Source organism: Sinohyriopsis cumingii, chromosome 12 (assembly GCF_028554795.1).
Source record: "Sinohyriopsis cumingii isolate HCF-2022 chromosome 12, ASM2855479v2, whole genome shotgun sequence".
In the NCBI taxonomy this organism is placed as follows: Eukaryota; Metazoa; Mollusca; class Bivalvia; order Unionida; family Unionidae; genus Sinohyriopsis; species Sinohyriopsis cumingii.
In genome coordinates, this window is record NC_142972.1 from 64,836,196 (window position 1) to 64,851,584 (window position 15,389).

The 15,389-nt window shown below is 33.8% G+C and overlaps 1 protein-coding gene across 2 annotated transcripts in view; it reads left to right on the forward strand.

The window, feature by feature from the left end:
- LOC149786603 (transportin-3-like) overlaps positions 1 to 15,147 on the forward strand; it is a 78,757-nt gene extending 63,610 nt beyond the window's left edge. The window contains exons 26-28 of one of the 2 annotated variants that reach the window (XM_089977103.1): positions 2,114 to 2,226; positions 3,021 to 3,077; positions 11,272 to 15,147. In XM_089977103.1, coding sequence (XP_089833229.1) covers positions 2,114 to 2,226; positions 3,021 to 3,077; positions 11,272 to 11,287 — 186 coding nt within the window. In that variant the 3' untranslated portion in view covers positions 11,288 to 15,147. Of the gene's footprint in view, positions 1 to 2,113; positions 2,227 to 3,020 lie in introns of both variants that reach the window. The other variant, XM_089977104.1, reaches the window with a different exon arrangement.
- Positions 15,148 to 15,389: the final 242 nt, after the last annotated feature.

A 15,389-nucleotide genomic window follows, 5' to 3' on the forward strand; every position in this document is an offset into this window, starting at 1 on the left:
TGTTGTTTCTAGTACCTTAATGTTCCCTGTGGACTTTGTTTGATTTTGTGTATTCATCTGTAATTGGCCCAACAACTGCGTTGAATGTTGACTTCCTAACTGAGCAAATGTGCCTTGAAAATAAGCTTTTATTTTATGTTGTGCCATCACCACATTTCTGATGGAGACTTGTCCTTTGAGCACATGAAATCAAATCCGAGCATCTGATATGCATGTGCCAACAGTTACATGTATTGTGCAGTTGTTAGCTTTAGCAGTGGTGAATTGATTGGTACAAACTGTTAAGAGATGGCTAGGCTTAGCTGGCGCATTGTTTAACAAACATATTTGGTACATTTTCTAGTTAAAAGATTGGTGTTCTATTTTTATTACAATTACTTTATGCATTGAGGCACTGATGAAGATAATTTTGCATGAGATGAGTTTTCTGTATACTATCCAGGGGTTTGTTTTCAAAACTGAAAAACTGCATTCCTTTTGGGTTTTGCTTGCTGCCTGTGAGCTATCAAAAACTGTTGCTGAAGGGCTTGGGCAAAGTTAAGTAGAACCCCTGTATAATTGACACCAAGTAGATGACAATATTGTGTCCATTATGGATAGTCTTATTCAACCATACTCTTCACCTGTCTTCTTAAGATAATCATCAGAGTCTGGTAAAATGTGTCATTGATATCAGTTTCGGATAGATGGTGCTCCAGTCAGACTTTGTAGAAGTAGAATTACATCCATCCATACCTTAAAATTTACCAATGCCTTCTTTCCCTTTATCATTCAATCCAAATTTATATTATAAACTTGAATGGAATATCATTAAACATCAGTTCATAGACTGACACTGGTGTAGGAGGTGCATCTCAGTTGGCACTGAAACTACTTATTTATATCAAACATCATGTCACCTAAAAATTACAGTGATGTATCTTACCATCATTTGTCATCAGCCAGTCAAATTGCTTTTCCATATTTTCAGAAAGCCTCTCTTTTATGTCCATCCTGAATCTATTTTACAAAGATAGCACCAAAACTTTAAAACCGTGAGCATTGAAATTTAGTGCATTTTATAATGATCCTAAGTTGACGACTTCATTAGGTTCTCAAGCCATGACTTATATTTTTCAATTTTTAACACATTTTTTTAAGAAATCCTCACTCGGACCTTTTTATTAAAAAACCTTTGCACAATTAAGCTAAAGCCACTTAAGGCAGACATGTAAAATGTGAGAGGCATATATATATATATATATATATATATATATATATAGATATAGATATATACATATATTTTATTTATGTCAATAGACTTTGTAATCCTTTTGAGGCATTTTCTCAATTTCGTAAATTTGTTTAGTATTAGAAATATATGATTTTGGCGAAACCTTGTTTTCAAGATCAAGCTAAAACCATGTGATTTAGACAAATAAAATTTTGTTGGCATATTTTTACTTATATATGAATGTCATGATTATATGTGACAGGGCAGCACATAAGATTTTCAATTTGTACACATTTTGAAGCTTTTTTAACTTGGACTCATTTATCAAAACCTAACAGCACAATCAAGCAAATAACATTTAAACTGGACAGTGGAAATTTGGTAAAGCCTGTTTGTATGCTTATGTAGATGACCTGATTCCATTTTGATGCTATTAAAATATTTTCTTCAGTTTTTTTAAATATTAAAATTTTGTTTTTGGAGTTAGTAGTGGCAGCATTTGTGATTTGTAAATACAGATCTAGTTATTTTTGCATGGTTTCTCTAGAACTGGTACAGAGCCCTTTAGCAAATGTAATTTTAAAAAAGAAATTAGCCATTGTTTTTTGGTTTGATTACAGTTTTTATTTAATTAAAGAATGTCACTTTTGTTATTGATGTTCAGATCCACATAGTGTTCTACTATCCAACTGTTATGAGACTGGATAAAGTACAATACATTTTATGTACAGGGTATATTCTATAGCAGATAAAAGAAGGGTAGTCTTTTCACTTTTGAAAAAAACATGCAGTTAAAGAGTTGTTTGCCTCTTGTATCTGAATTTGATCGGTTCACACTTCTAACATTCATAAATCCTGCTATCATGTAATTTTTTATTTCATGTTCTTTCGATTCTTCAGACATTTTGTTGCTGGCTAGAAGCTGCATTGAAGGCTTTGCCAACAGACAACAGTGGGGCAGTGGTTACAGCTACACATAAACAACTGACAGATTTTCATAAAGCAGTTACTAGGTAAGCGAATGCTTGGACTTCATCCAAGGGATTCTTTTAGAGATAAGTGACAAAAAAAGAGATTTTAAGAATGTCTTTTAATTTGCTTAGCAACAGGAACATCTTAAATACAAAATGTTAGTTGCTTCCACTCAGAAGAATGATCATCATTCTGTTTTTGAAGATGTTAGAAACATTAATGGACCATTTTCTTTGATAAAGTTAAGAGAAATATTGATCAATTTGCATAAATTCAAGATTTTAATTTTTTTGTACAATATACATTTTGGAAAGTTAAATAAATTACCATATATAGTTGCATAAAAGTCAGATCCAACTGTGAACCACACAGACCTTGATATACCATCTCGTAATGTGCCGGTAGAGTCTATGCAGTTTGTTAGGGGTAATCAGTCAAATAAACAATATTGACCTTGATCTGTCTGTGATGGTAAATCAGAGTCTGTGTTGTTTATAGTTTGACTCTACTTAAAAGGGGTATATACAGTGGTTTCAAAGTCAACTTTATATAAAAAAATTGCATATTGGAATGCTCTATGAAAGATTATTTAGCCCCCCCCCCCCCAAACCATTGATTGTCTCTTTTCAGTAGTTGTGTCTCATATTCAGCCAGGTTCTTCTTTTCCCTCTTGATAGTGTTTTCTTTTTTTCTTCTTCTAACTCCAACCAAAAGTCACCTTCATTGTGTGTCCCAAATAATTTTGAAAGCAATATGTTGAAAAATAATTTTGCATTGCACTTAAAAGCATTATATACATGAATTCATTTCTTTTTTTGTTTGTTGTTCATTTCAGTGCAGAGAATGTAACACAAGTGTCTGCAGCCTTAAGAGAATTTGCCAGGCTCTACAGGTAGAGCTGCCTACATAATTTCCTTCCCCGGATTAGCAACAGCAATAAGCCATCCAAGTGCCGTTATTGTCCATTTGATTCCTATTCCACCTTTTTTCAGAACCCACAAAAAATAGCAACATTTTAAACTGACAGTGGTTGATATAATAGATGGTCCAAGAGATATCTGACATTTTTCATTCATGAACTCCATTTTGTTGTATTCTGTGTATTTTTCTAAAACATCAAAAAAGTGCTTCCTGTAAATAAGGCATGAGTCCACTTCCAAACAAAACCAAGTTTGACCTAATGTAAGCGTATGCACATAGCAATGTTCTGCACCTGGAACTGACATGCATCCAAGACATGCCACCCTACACATTGACTGGTCAGTCAGCGCAGACTACCTGGGTTGTATCAAAAGTAAATAGACATTAGGCGTAAAGTTGCCACCCTACACATCAACTGGTCAAACAGTGTAGCCTACCTGGGTTGTGTCAAAGGCAAATAGACCCTGGGCATACCATTTTAGTTTAGAAAATGTTTTCTTCTCCATCATAATCCATTTCCATTGTATTCACATACATTGGATTTTTTTTTTATGCATGCAAATATATTCTACAAAATTATTGTGACAACCTGTTTTCATAATTGTATGTGTTTATTATCCCTGCGTCTATTAGGCCTATCTAGTTTTGAAACGATTCCATCAATAAATATGGCTGTGCTACTGCGCCCTGCTGACAGTAACAGTGGAACAAAGCAATGAAGCTATTTCTTTTAGGTCAAAATGTGCAGACTTGCCTTACATAGACAGAGAGTACAATTTGTTGTTATAATATTTGATCACAATATAGAAAACATTTGAAAGAAATTTGGGTGGTTTGTCTGAACAAGTGGATTTTGCCAAAACTTGGAAAACTGAGTTTACATTGGAATCAAATGGACTGCAGGTTCCAGTTCACACAGACGTCCAGGAAGGACATGGAACCTTATGACTGGCTGATATTCTCACATACAGACAGACAGTTAACTACCTTAATATGATTTCATATTCTCCTGTCATCTGTCATGGTCTTGTTCTACAAGAATACAATAAGTTGGAACTACAGCTAGTTTGTGCTCCTGTAGAAGCAGATTTTAGAAGTTTTAATATGATCTTGAATTTTTTTTTTACCCGGCACATTCTCCCAGTGAATGGGCTAAACTCACAGAATCTATAAACAATCATGGAAGCAATCAAGTGATGTAGATGTGATTAAGAGAGTCTCCAGTTTAAATAGCATTCATGCATATTGATGTGATCAACACTCTACAGTTTGTATTTTAAAGTAGCATGAACAATGAATTCTGCAGATTATTGAGTTAAGCCTATCCATGATTTTTATCATGCCTAGTTGGAAGTGAGACATAGCAGTCACTTTTTTTTACCAGTGACAGCAGATGCAGCATCAACAGCTTGTTAAAGTTTTGGTTAAATGTTTTATTTGCACATATTTCCTGAAACTCTTGATAGATTCTTATAATGCTAAGCATGAATAACTAGAAGCCAAGACAATTCATTCTAGAATATGCTTGTTTGCCTCAGTGACCCCGCACTCAAGTCAGTCATAGCAAATTTGTATTAAGGTTTTGTTGAAGTTTTTTTTAATTTGCTTATATTTCCTATGCCTCCTAATAGAATTTCTTTATAATTTTCATGCATTTTTATGAAACTAAGTTGACTCATTCCATGACACGATTTTGCTCCTTTCACCATGGGGTCAAAGTTACAGTAATAGGAAATTTGCATGAAGGTTTTGGTTCTAGTTTTTTCAGATGCATATTTGTTTCTAAATCCCATGATGAATTTTTGTTCATACTTGGGATAAATCATTATGAAATTTCATTCAGTTTCATGTACTCTTGCTCTGTTGATCTTAAGCTCTAGGTCACAGTAATTTGAAAATTTTGCATCAAAGTTTTGGTTACAGTTTTCCATTTGCTTTATTTCCTAGCCTCCTTGATGGATTTTATTCATACATTTGGTGAATCATTATGAAGCTATGACAGTTCATTCTGTGACATTTACCCTTGCCCCTTTGATTTTGGGGTCACTGTCACAGTACTTGAAAATCATTTTTATGGTTTTTGTTAAAGATTTTTTAGTTTACTTATATTTCCTAATCCTTTTGATGGATTTTGTTCAGACATGGGACGAATCAATAAAATGCAAAGACAGTTCATCCTGTGATGTGCTCACAGAACCTTAGAACTGGGGTCAAGATCATGTTTTATATCACTGCATTGATCATGAGCCTTTCATGCAGGCCCTAGCCATTTTGCCTTCTGCTTGAAATATGTGTAGCCTTTGTACAACAGAATATGCAATGTACATGCAAAATCATGCAAGAATAGAAACATGCAAGCTAGCTATACAATTTACCAGCCAAAATATGTCTTACGTCTGTGGGACATGGGCCTGTCATCCATCCTTCTTTCAGTTTGTCTTCCTGACTTTCTTTCTGGACAATAATTCTATTATTCTATTTCAACAAAATGTAATGTACAGCTAGATATCGATGAGACCTTGGTGACTGTTTGCAGTCTTGTCCTCATTTAGCAGTTATATCTCCTGGTTATGAAACCCATTTACTTTCACTTCCACACATTATCTTCTTTATGTATTATCAGATTTAAACCATATTTGGTATGCAGCTGGATACTGATGAGAAACCTTAACTGAATTTGATTACAGTGTCATCCATTATCCTATAGTAGAGTTATGGCCCCTGATTGTCCAACAATAATAAACACTTAAGCACATTACCTCCCTTTATTGTTGGATTTCATTCATATTTGGAGTGCAGCTTAGCATTGATGAGAACTTGGCTGCACTTTATTTTCAGACAACTTAGTAAACATTTAGCTGAGTTCTGGCAACTAATTGTCAGATCCACCTGCTTTCTCTTCTGCACAGTAAATCTCTTATTATTGGATTTCAACAAAATTTAATATGATGGCTAAGGAGACCTTGACTGGGATCAGTTGTTGGCATTCATCATTAAAGTGAGTTACAGTTCTTGTCAGTCTGATCCACTTTTTCTTCCTCACAAACTCCCTTAATTATTAATGGATTTCAGTATAAGTTGTATTGCCATTCTATCAACTGATGAGGCCAACTGAGGGATTTCGCTTCCTATAATTCACTTGTTTAAATTGTTTCATGTTGGATTACATTCTCTGCATATATAAGGTGGACAAGAATAGTTTTCTGTGCGTTACCTCATAATTCAGATTCCTTTCATAAGCAACTTCCTTATCTGTTAATAATGACTGCATGTAAGATGTTTCTGAATGATTATCCTTTGCATTGAGAGATGTTCCATAGATATTCTTAACCTGTTCAGTACACCCTTTTGGCTAATCTATTCTTTTGCCCATTCCTTCCCCCCCCCACCTCTGCCCCTTTTTAAAAAAAAGTTTCTCTTGTAACCTGTGCTTTTATTTATGTTGAAACCAAGATGAAAACAGTTTGGTTTTTTAAACTTCTGTTTTACAGTGTTTTGAAGTCATAAACTTGTACTGGTATTGAATATATCCTTTTTTGTTGAATTATAAAATAATGACACCAATTTGAAACCCAGTAATATTTGTATTAAGCTAATTGTGTTAAGGCCCATTCCAGTAAGACATTCATAGTACCCAGGGATGGCACTTTTAATGTGGGGTACTCACCGATAGATGCAATTTAGAATTTTCTTATCATTTTAATATGAACTTTATGCAGTCAAAGTACCCTGCCATATATTTTAAAAAAGCGGCCTTCCCTGGATACCATGTATGTTTATATGGAACAGCCATCAATTGAGCATACAGATCCATGTAGATATATTTTACGTACAAGACAACAAAATGTTGACTCCTCTAAAGTTAGTGATTCTATGGAATTGTAAGTTTTACGACATGAACTGTGAGTTTTTGTTTCTTCTGATATTGATTTTTCTTAGTGAGTTTGGTTACATTCAGGATTTTTTTATATATATGCATCTACCCTTGTGTAATGTTAAAAGCAATATGTCCACATATATCATTGTTAGATGCTGTGTTGCAAATAAAATGTAACATTCATTTAAAAATTAATTTTGTCTAGTCTTCATTATTGTTCCTTTGTGGCACTTCAAACCTAGAATTGAACAAGATTCTTTGCAGCCAGAAGGGCTATTTGATTGATAAGTATACTAACCCTGCTGAATCTTTAACAGTCATGCTTCACATGACAACTGATACTTTGATTAGCCATGGGACTCGTGAAAGTATAAAAATTCTCATCCATCGGCAAATTTATTGGCCTCGGACTAGTGGACTACCAATAATTTTGAGCCTGCATTTGTGCCAGACTTTTTCCCTGGTGTATTGACACAACTTTGCAAAGTCTTGACATATCCGGTTAAAAACAAAAAAACTTGTGTCCACCTTTCTTGTATGGATATTATCCACCTGCCCCAAGGGATATATTTGGACATGGCAGTATTGATCAGTCTTTCCACTATTGACACAAGTTTCATATCTGTATAACAGCTGACAGGGTATATATTGGAAAATTAAATGTTTTGAAAAACAAGTCTATTTGCATATTTATGCTCAGACATTGGCTGGTGACTAGAATTTGTTAACAATGGCTGGTGACTAGAATTTGTTCACAATAGCTGGTGACTGGTATTTGTTCACACAATGTTGGGTTGGTATGGTCTGTATTGTGATCCTGTGACAATAAAAGACTTTTAATTTCTCTTTCTGATATTAGCTGATTTAGTTGAAAAGAGTGAACATTTGTGTTTCGTTTAATTAATATATCCACTAAGTTTGCAAAAATGAGGGTTAAGCATGTGCTTGGTGCTTTATGGTACAGATAAACAATTAGGTTATTTCTCACAGAGGTGATTGGAGTAAAGTGCCTTTTCCAAGGAGATACTGCATTAGCTGAACCATTTAAAGGATTTGAAACTACACAACTCCAGCATGCAAACGACAGGGCACCTTGGCTCTTTGTCCTTTGATATAGACATAGATAATATGCATTCATGGCCTTGAGTCAAAAGTGCAACATCTCATGGCAGAGTAGATACCATTCGTGATAGTGTTTTGGCCCCAGGGGGCGGGATGGGGGACTGAGTGGTGTAATTCCCATTCATCTTAACAAATTACTCACATCTTATCTCTGTCAACATGGGTTTGTGAGTCTCAGTTTTGCTGATGTTGATATGTGAGAAAAGCTTGCCAGTAGCTCCTCTTGAGCTGGTTTTTCTTGGGGTCTTTCTGGGTTCTTCCTCCATCAGATATTTTGGCTGCCATGTACTGGAAAAGGGCATTAGGCACACAAACCAGTGAAACCAGTTATTATGGTGTGAGACTAACTTAAAGTGAAATTGATCTATGTATAAGTATACCGTATTACTAACAGTAAACTTACATAGGCATTTGTATCAAATTATTTTATTAGTTGTACTACGTATGAATTCTAGAAGTACATGTAGAATGACTATAAACAGTCAAACAGTACTTGTTTCAAGTCCCCATAGACAATGTATATTCTTCTCATGAAGCTTATTTTCTCAGATGATGTTAAGTAGCAGAGAGCTATCAAGTCAAAAGAAATATTTTTATTTTCCATCATGACAGGTTATCTAAAGGTGTTTGTTTTCAGTTATTTAAGCGTGTATTAATTGCTTGGTATTAGCCCAAGCATGTTTCATTTGATTGCCCAAGCCGTTGATGTGAATTTTCTTGAGCAGCCTCATCTGTAACCACATTTCACATGGTAATGAGAAGACTATCGATGAAATGTTGTTTTGTTTATACACATCAAAAGTTTGAAATTTACTAGAAACAAGAAACATAGTCTTAGGGAATGAATTTTAAGGTGATTATAAAAAGGTAGCCTTTCAGTTTGTGTTCATTTTGAAGGAGAATGCTATCTATTTCAGCAGCTTAAATGCACATGAATATTTTTCAAGATATTAACCATTTACAAGTGGAAAGTGTACATAGTTAATATATCTTGCACTTTTTATGATGACATCTTCGTTATATTTTTTTTTGTAGAACATCATTACATTTTTCTGACATCATTTCTGTTTTTTGACATATTAGTGTTGTTTTGGTTGGACTTATTAAGCTAGTGCAGATTTGGATAAGAACCGATTTTGACAACAGATGTTCTTTTTAAACACCATTTTTGTAATTTCATTCCAAATACATTAAAAAGAACTGAGTTGTTGTTCCTAAAGTGGAAGGTTATTCATTTCTAGTCAGCAAGCAGTTTTAATAATTGTCAAATAAACTTGATATTAGAATCAGTAGTCAAAAGATAAGTCAGAAAGTTTTTAAATTTTGTTTGCAATTATAATGCACAGGGCTAATTTGTTAAAAATAATTACCCATTATCATCAGGGTTTTATGGTTTTGGAATTTGGATTCATTTGATTGCATCTGCTTTAATAATAGGATTGTTGAAGACATTGGTTTGAGGCATTTCAATTTTTGTTGTAACTCAAACCTTGCATTGAGAAAGTTTCACTTTTGTGCTTACTTAGACCAAATTTCCATTTAAAAAATCAACACATGTGAGAAAATATTTTTAAAATAAACTGTATTTAGCTATAGTACTAGTCACACGGGTCATGTAGGCATTCAACACATATTATTTCAGTAATGGGTGTCATTTTTTAAAATTTGATTTTATATACCATTAAGTGGCAAGTATTCACTTCATCTGGATTTGTATATATCCATATTCCTTTTGGAAGATCAATATTTAGAAGCCCCGACACATGACAAAATCAATGTTAAAGTACATAGATATTTTTGGACGAAATGAAACTAAAGGTGTGATCCAGTACAATCTGGATTGAATGTTGCATGCTGTGATGTCACAATGAAAGCTATGAATTTTGTTAAACAACTTAGTACTACCCTCGATTGTGATAATTGCACTTGATGGTGCTCTTATTTTGACATTTTACTACATGGCCACCATCATAAAAGTCCATAGTGATAGCTAATTATCATCTGGAAGTTTCTTGGTGACAAATAAGGTGCAGAGCATTCAATAATCACAATTGAATAGACTTTGGTTAATCAAAATTAGTGTTAAATTTTAAAAGAACAATTTATATTTCCTTTAAAATGAGTAAATGCACATACATGACCCATGTGATTTGTACAATAGATAATTCATTTTTTTAAATTTCTGTTTTTTTCTACCAGTCATTTAAATTTGCTTTCTTGTCATTATCAATTGAGAAATTTGGAGCAAGTACACACATTGCAAAGTTTTATGAAACTGTTATCTTCGACCCTAGCTGTATTTATTGAAGCCTAGTCAGTCTGGTGTTGATTAAGCTTCACCATGAAGCAGTCTTGTGTTTCATTAGCCTTAATACTATACAAATAGACCTACATAATGTACAGGGGGCCCCGAGTGGCCGAGTGGTCTAAAGCGCTCTTCGTTACGGATCACTGCCATCTCACCTCTGTCTGCGGCGGTTCGAGTCTAAGATTCAGCCAATGTGGGCATGTGAGAAAGCTTGCCAGTAGCTTCTCGTGGGTCGGTGGTTCTTTCCGGGGTTTTCCAGGTTCTTCCTCCACCATTAATACTGGCCGCCATGTATAGCCTATCGTGCTGAAAAATGGCGTTAAACCCCACAACAACAACAACAACAACAACAACATAATGTACATGTGGTGTTATTTCTAATTGGGATTTGTTTTGCCTAATAATTAGTGCCAATGTATGTTTATATCATAGATATGACTATTTTAAGATGTATTGTCCTATCTAAGCTTAACTCAAACTTGTGTTAGTTTCTACCTCATTGCATCTTTCATATTTGTCCTAAGACTGACACGTACTGTTTAAAAAAGACAGTCTACAAGTATGCTTTCTAACATGTCATCTGGTAGAAGTTCTAGGCAGAAAATAAGAATCATGTTTGTCAGTGGCACTTAAAATCATATAAACATACAGAGCTACACTATATCACACTTACCTCATTATCTGTATTTCAAAACTTGTATAACTCTACATTATTTGGTTTTTTTTCATCCGTGATAGATGTGTCAAACCTCAACTTCATTAGTATTGTTTTGCATATTGTTTGCTTGAAAGTTTTAAGAAGAAAATATTCATGCAAATATTTACTGATAATAATCATCACCATTATTTTATTTAAAGGTATGATACTGCTTGATGAAAGATTAAGAGTGATCCAAGAGGTTTTTAACCAAGCTTTTGGAATGGGGCCTCTACATGTGTGGAAGTCCTATCCAGGGGAGGGAATTCTTGTGTGACTAAAAGCGGATTCAAACATACCTGTAACATACTGTTTGATTGGTCAGTCATCAAAATGTGCAGCAGTAAAATTCAGGATGTATTGCCTGAAATGCTGATGCCATGCCCCTTGTGATTTACTGCCAGGAGAATTATATTTTCACAAGCTTGCAAGCAAACCTTTAAAAGTGTTTGAATTATGATAGACTTTGTTATGGCCATGTGCTTGTTATCTGACTTCTCTTTATTGTCTGTCATCCATCCATCCATCCATCCATTCATCTATCTGTGCATCAACACTTCTTTGTGATTGGTCCAGAGGCTTAATTTCCAATCATATTGCTCAAACTTGGCATGCAAGTTTATATTATCAAGATGTCAGATAATTTCAGTTATGAGTGACATTCATATATAAGTAACAAGGTGATCTTGTTTCAGATTTTTTGTTCGTAAACATGCTTGAGACTAGCCTTCTGATCTGATGAGATTTGGTATGTAAGCATACATCATCCAGATCTTGGATCAGTTAGATTTTGAACACTTTCCATGCATATTAATGAGATTATCTTGCATCTTGATGGGTAAGCTTTTGAAGACTCCAGAGGCCAGAGGTCATATTTCTGTATCAGATTTTGAAAATGGAAGCTTGTATTGCCAAGATAATGGAAGAGTTCAGTTATAGGTGGCATTTAAACATATAAATAATGATGTGGTCATAAATCAGATTGACTGAGCCTGTAAATACTATAGAAAGGCCATATTTTAGGTACAAATTTTCATCCTATTTCCTATATAAACTCAATAGCATCTAGATCTGGGATGAATTGGACTGAACAACATCAATGCATATTACTGAGGGGATATTGCATCTAATTGGCTGAGCATATTATGACTATATAGACATTTTTCTGGTCAGATTTGTATGTCATTTGTTATTTTAGATCATTTTTTATTAACTTATGAAATATCAAAAATATTAAATTCTAGTAATTTTACGTGGAAACCATGAATTCACATAGTACACTGCATGCAATTGCCATAACGGAGGGGAAATAAATTTTGATGGAGATCATATAAGATCACGTGTTTAATGTTATACGAAGTTCTTCCTGCTGCAACTAGAATTATAAAAACAATTGACACATTTAAGATAAAAAAATGATTTCTAATTTTAACAAAAGAAAACATGAAATACAATAAAACAATTAAACATAAGTTGATAATTGATAATATAATTTTATTTATAAGACTTGTTTGTAAAATACCAATAATTATTACAGATGTATGGATGAAGAGATTTTCAGCAAGGATTAAAAGCTTTGTTGAAATTTATTAATAATACAGTGTAGCCTCTATACTAATCAAATAATGAATCTAAGATGCACACCAGAAAAGGTGTCTAATCATGGGAATCTCTTTACTTATTTAATTATGTGCAAGAAAAAGATTTTGCTTTTAGAACATACCTCAAGTAAAAGGCATGTTCCAGTTTATATATTTATATGCAGTGAATTATGGCTAAAAGCTTGTTGACATTTAAAATTCTTGAATATTTTGAAACAGTTTTGATTTGTTTTGTCAAGTTTGACAATTCCTGGTACTCCATATTAATGAGTCTGAAGCACTTGTCCTTTATATGTTATCACATGTACCTTGTGTTGTTTTTAAAGGATTTTAAATGTATATTTTACTATTTTGACCTTTAGGAAATTAAAAATTTCTCTTCAAACACTTTGAAATTTAATTACCAAGAGGAGAGATACTAGATAACTTAAAACAAGAAATAAAAATCATGAGAAATAATGTAGTCAATCCAGGCTGATGCAATGGTGGGAATTGAACCTTCAACTCCAATGATTTCCAAGTTATGGCTCCAGTTGTGGGACACCAGGTGGGTATGTACAGACCTAGGAATCCATGGTAACTGAACTGATTAACTCCCCTCACAATGCCAAGTAGGTGTATACATTTTAGGCCTTGGGATACGGACACTGAGTTCTGAATCGGGCCCTATTGGGTAGGGATAGATCCAGTTGGCAATGCTGGTTGTATAAAAGACCACGCCTTTTTCTGCCTGGAACATAGGTAAATGACAAGATAGCAACTGTGTTCTCAAAGCTTTATTTCCCCTCACATTATTTGTACTTGTGTGAATTTGCATTGACAGACATGTCAACTACCCAGGTGAGCAATAGTAGCCCTCTTTTGCCACTTGTTTTGGCCATATTGATTTGTCACTCTTTAAGGTCAGCTTGTGACTGGAAAGCCAATATTAATATCTGCAAGTCTTCAAATGCTAGTTTGTTATCCTGCATGTTTCTTGACATTTGTGTATTGTGCAAGAAATACTGAATATCGGTCTTTGAAACTATATATACATGGTTCACAGTCTTGAAAAAACATGGTTTTCGGAACTGTCAAGAAATTGCATATTTGAGCTGTTATAGCATGCCTGTCAAATTAGATGATTTCATGAAGTTTACTGTATTTTTTTGTATTTGTATTCATCAATGAACAGTTCATACATGAGCCTTATGTGCAGGGTTTTGGCAAGTCCCTGTTCTTCTTTTAGAATGTTCATTTTGCTTGCCATTTTATTGTTATTATTGCTTTTCTGGACTTAAATTTATATCCTGTATTAGATTCGTATCTCAAGGAGCTCTAGAGAGTGTCACTGCTGAGAATAACTGCATGGACTCTTGTTTGTAATTTGCCACATTTCTTTCTATTCCCCTTGAAAGCCTGTGAGTATACAGTTTGTTTATTTGCTTAAATTAGTCATGTATACTGGTATGTAAGAATAAGTAAAATGGCAGAATAACTCTGCACACATGTATGAAACCAACAAAATAATAGGTTTATCATATGTCAAGTTTGTGAATCGACTATTGCATTAATATGTAACATAAACATTATGTTTATATGGGAAATGTTTTCATTTCCTTTGTTTTGCACTTAGTTTCAGTAGATATTGTCTTTTTTCAAGCATGATGATGTATTGATAAATACCAGTCATATATGATGTAAGGACGTGTTGGTCAATTAAATGTCTAGACATTGAACAAGTAATCAGACAGTTACGAATTATGGATTTGATATGGATTAGTCCCCTCCTGCTGATATTGTTTGTTGGATGTTTGGAATGATTTTCTTTCTGTATTTTACCTCCTTAATGCACTACCTCCCATGAACAGTTAAATTTGTTTCATCCCATAATTGCACACTATTGCAAACCTGTTCCTATGAATTTAACGAGAAAATGGCATTTATTCAACAATAAAAATTGTTTTTCCTGTAACTTGGATAAATTGTATTAATTACTGATCCTTTTTAGAATCACCTTTATGGTATTACAAGTTGTCGATAACTTCAATGCTTTTAAGAATAGTAATAGATGAGTTTTTTGTTAGTAAGTGATTAGATGAAGAAATATTGATAAAACGCAAAACAAGTTTTATTAATTCCCGACTTATATAACTTTGTTTGTTTGAAGATATGACTGTCTATTTCCAAGTAATGCTGCACAGCATCCGAGATATCTTCTTGTTTACTACATACTATTTAGCATAGCACAAATTCTTGGATTCAAAAAGATTTCATTAAGAGACAAGGGTGTATAGACCACAAAGTATAGTCTAGTAAACCATTTGCCTTTACCATGACTTTAAGTATTAATAGGAAGAAAAAGTTTGATTAAATTTATGAATGGAGAAATCTCAAGTCTTGTAAATTTTGTACCATATGTACAATTCTTATTAAAAGTGTACTCTTTTTATGGTGCATGTGTTTCTGTTTGTGGTTTTCTGTCTGACGTCTGACTCCTTGTATGTCTCTTACTTTGTCTGTCTGTTGCTCTCTCTCATATATATATATATATATATATATATATATATATATATAATGTACATGCACAAGAAACTGCAGTGGCCTAAGTGGTTCAAGCATCTGTCTTAGTTTAATGATGACACCACTGGTTCAAGCCCCAGCCGAGTTGTACCAAAGACCTTTGAAAATGGTACTAG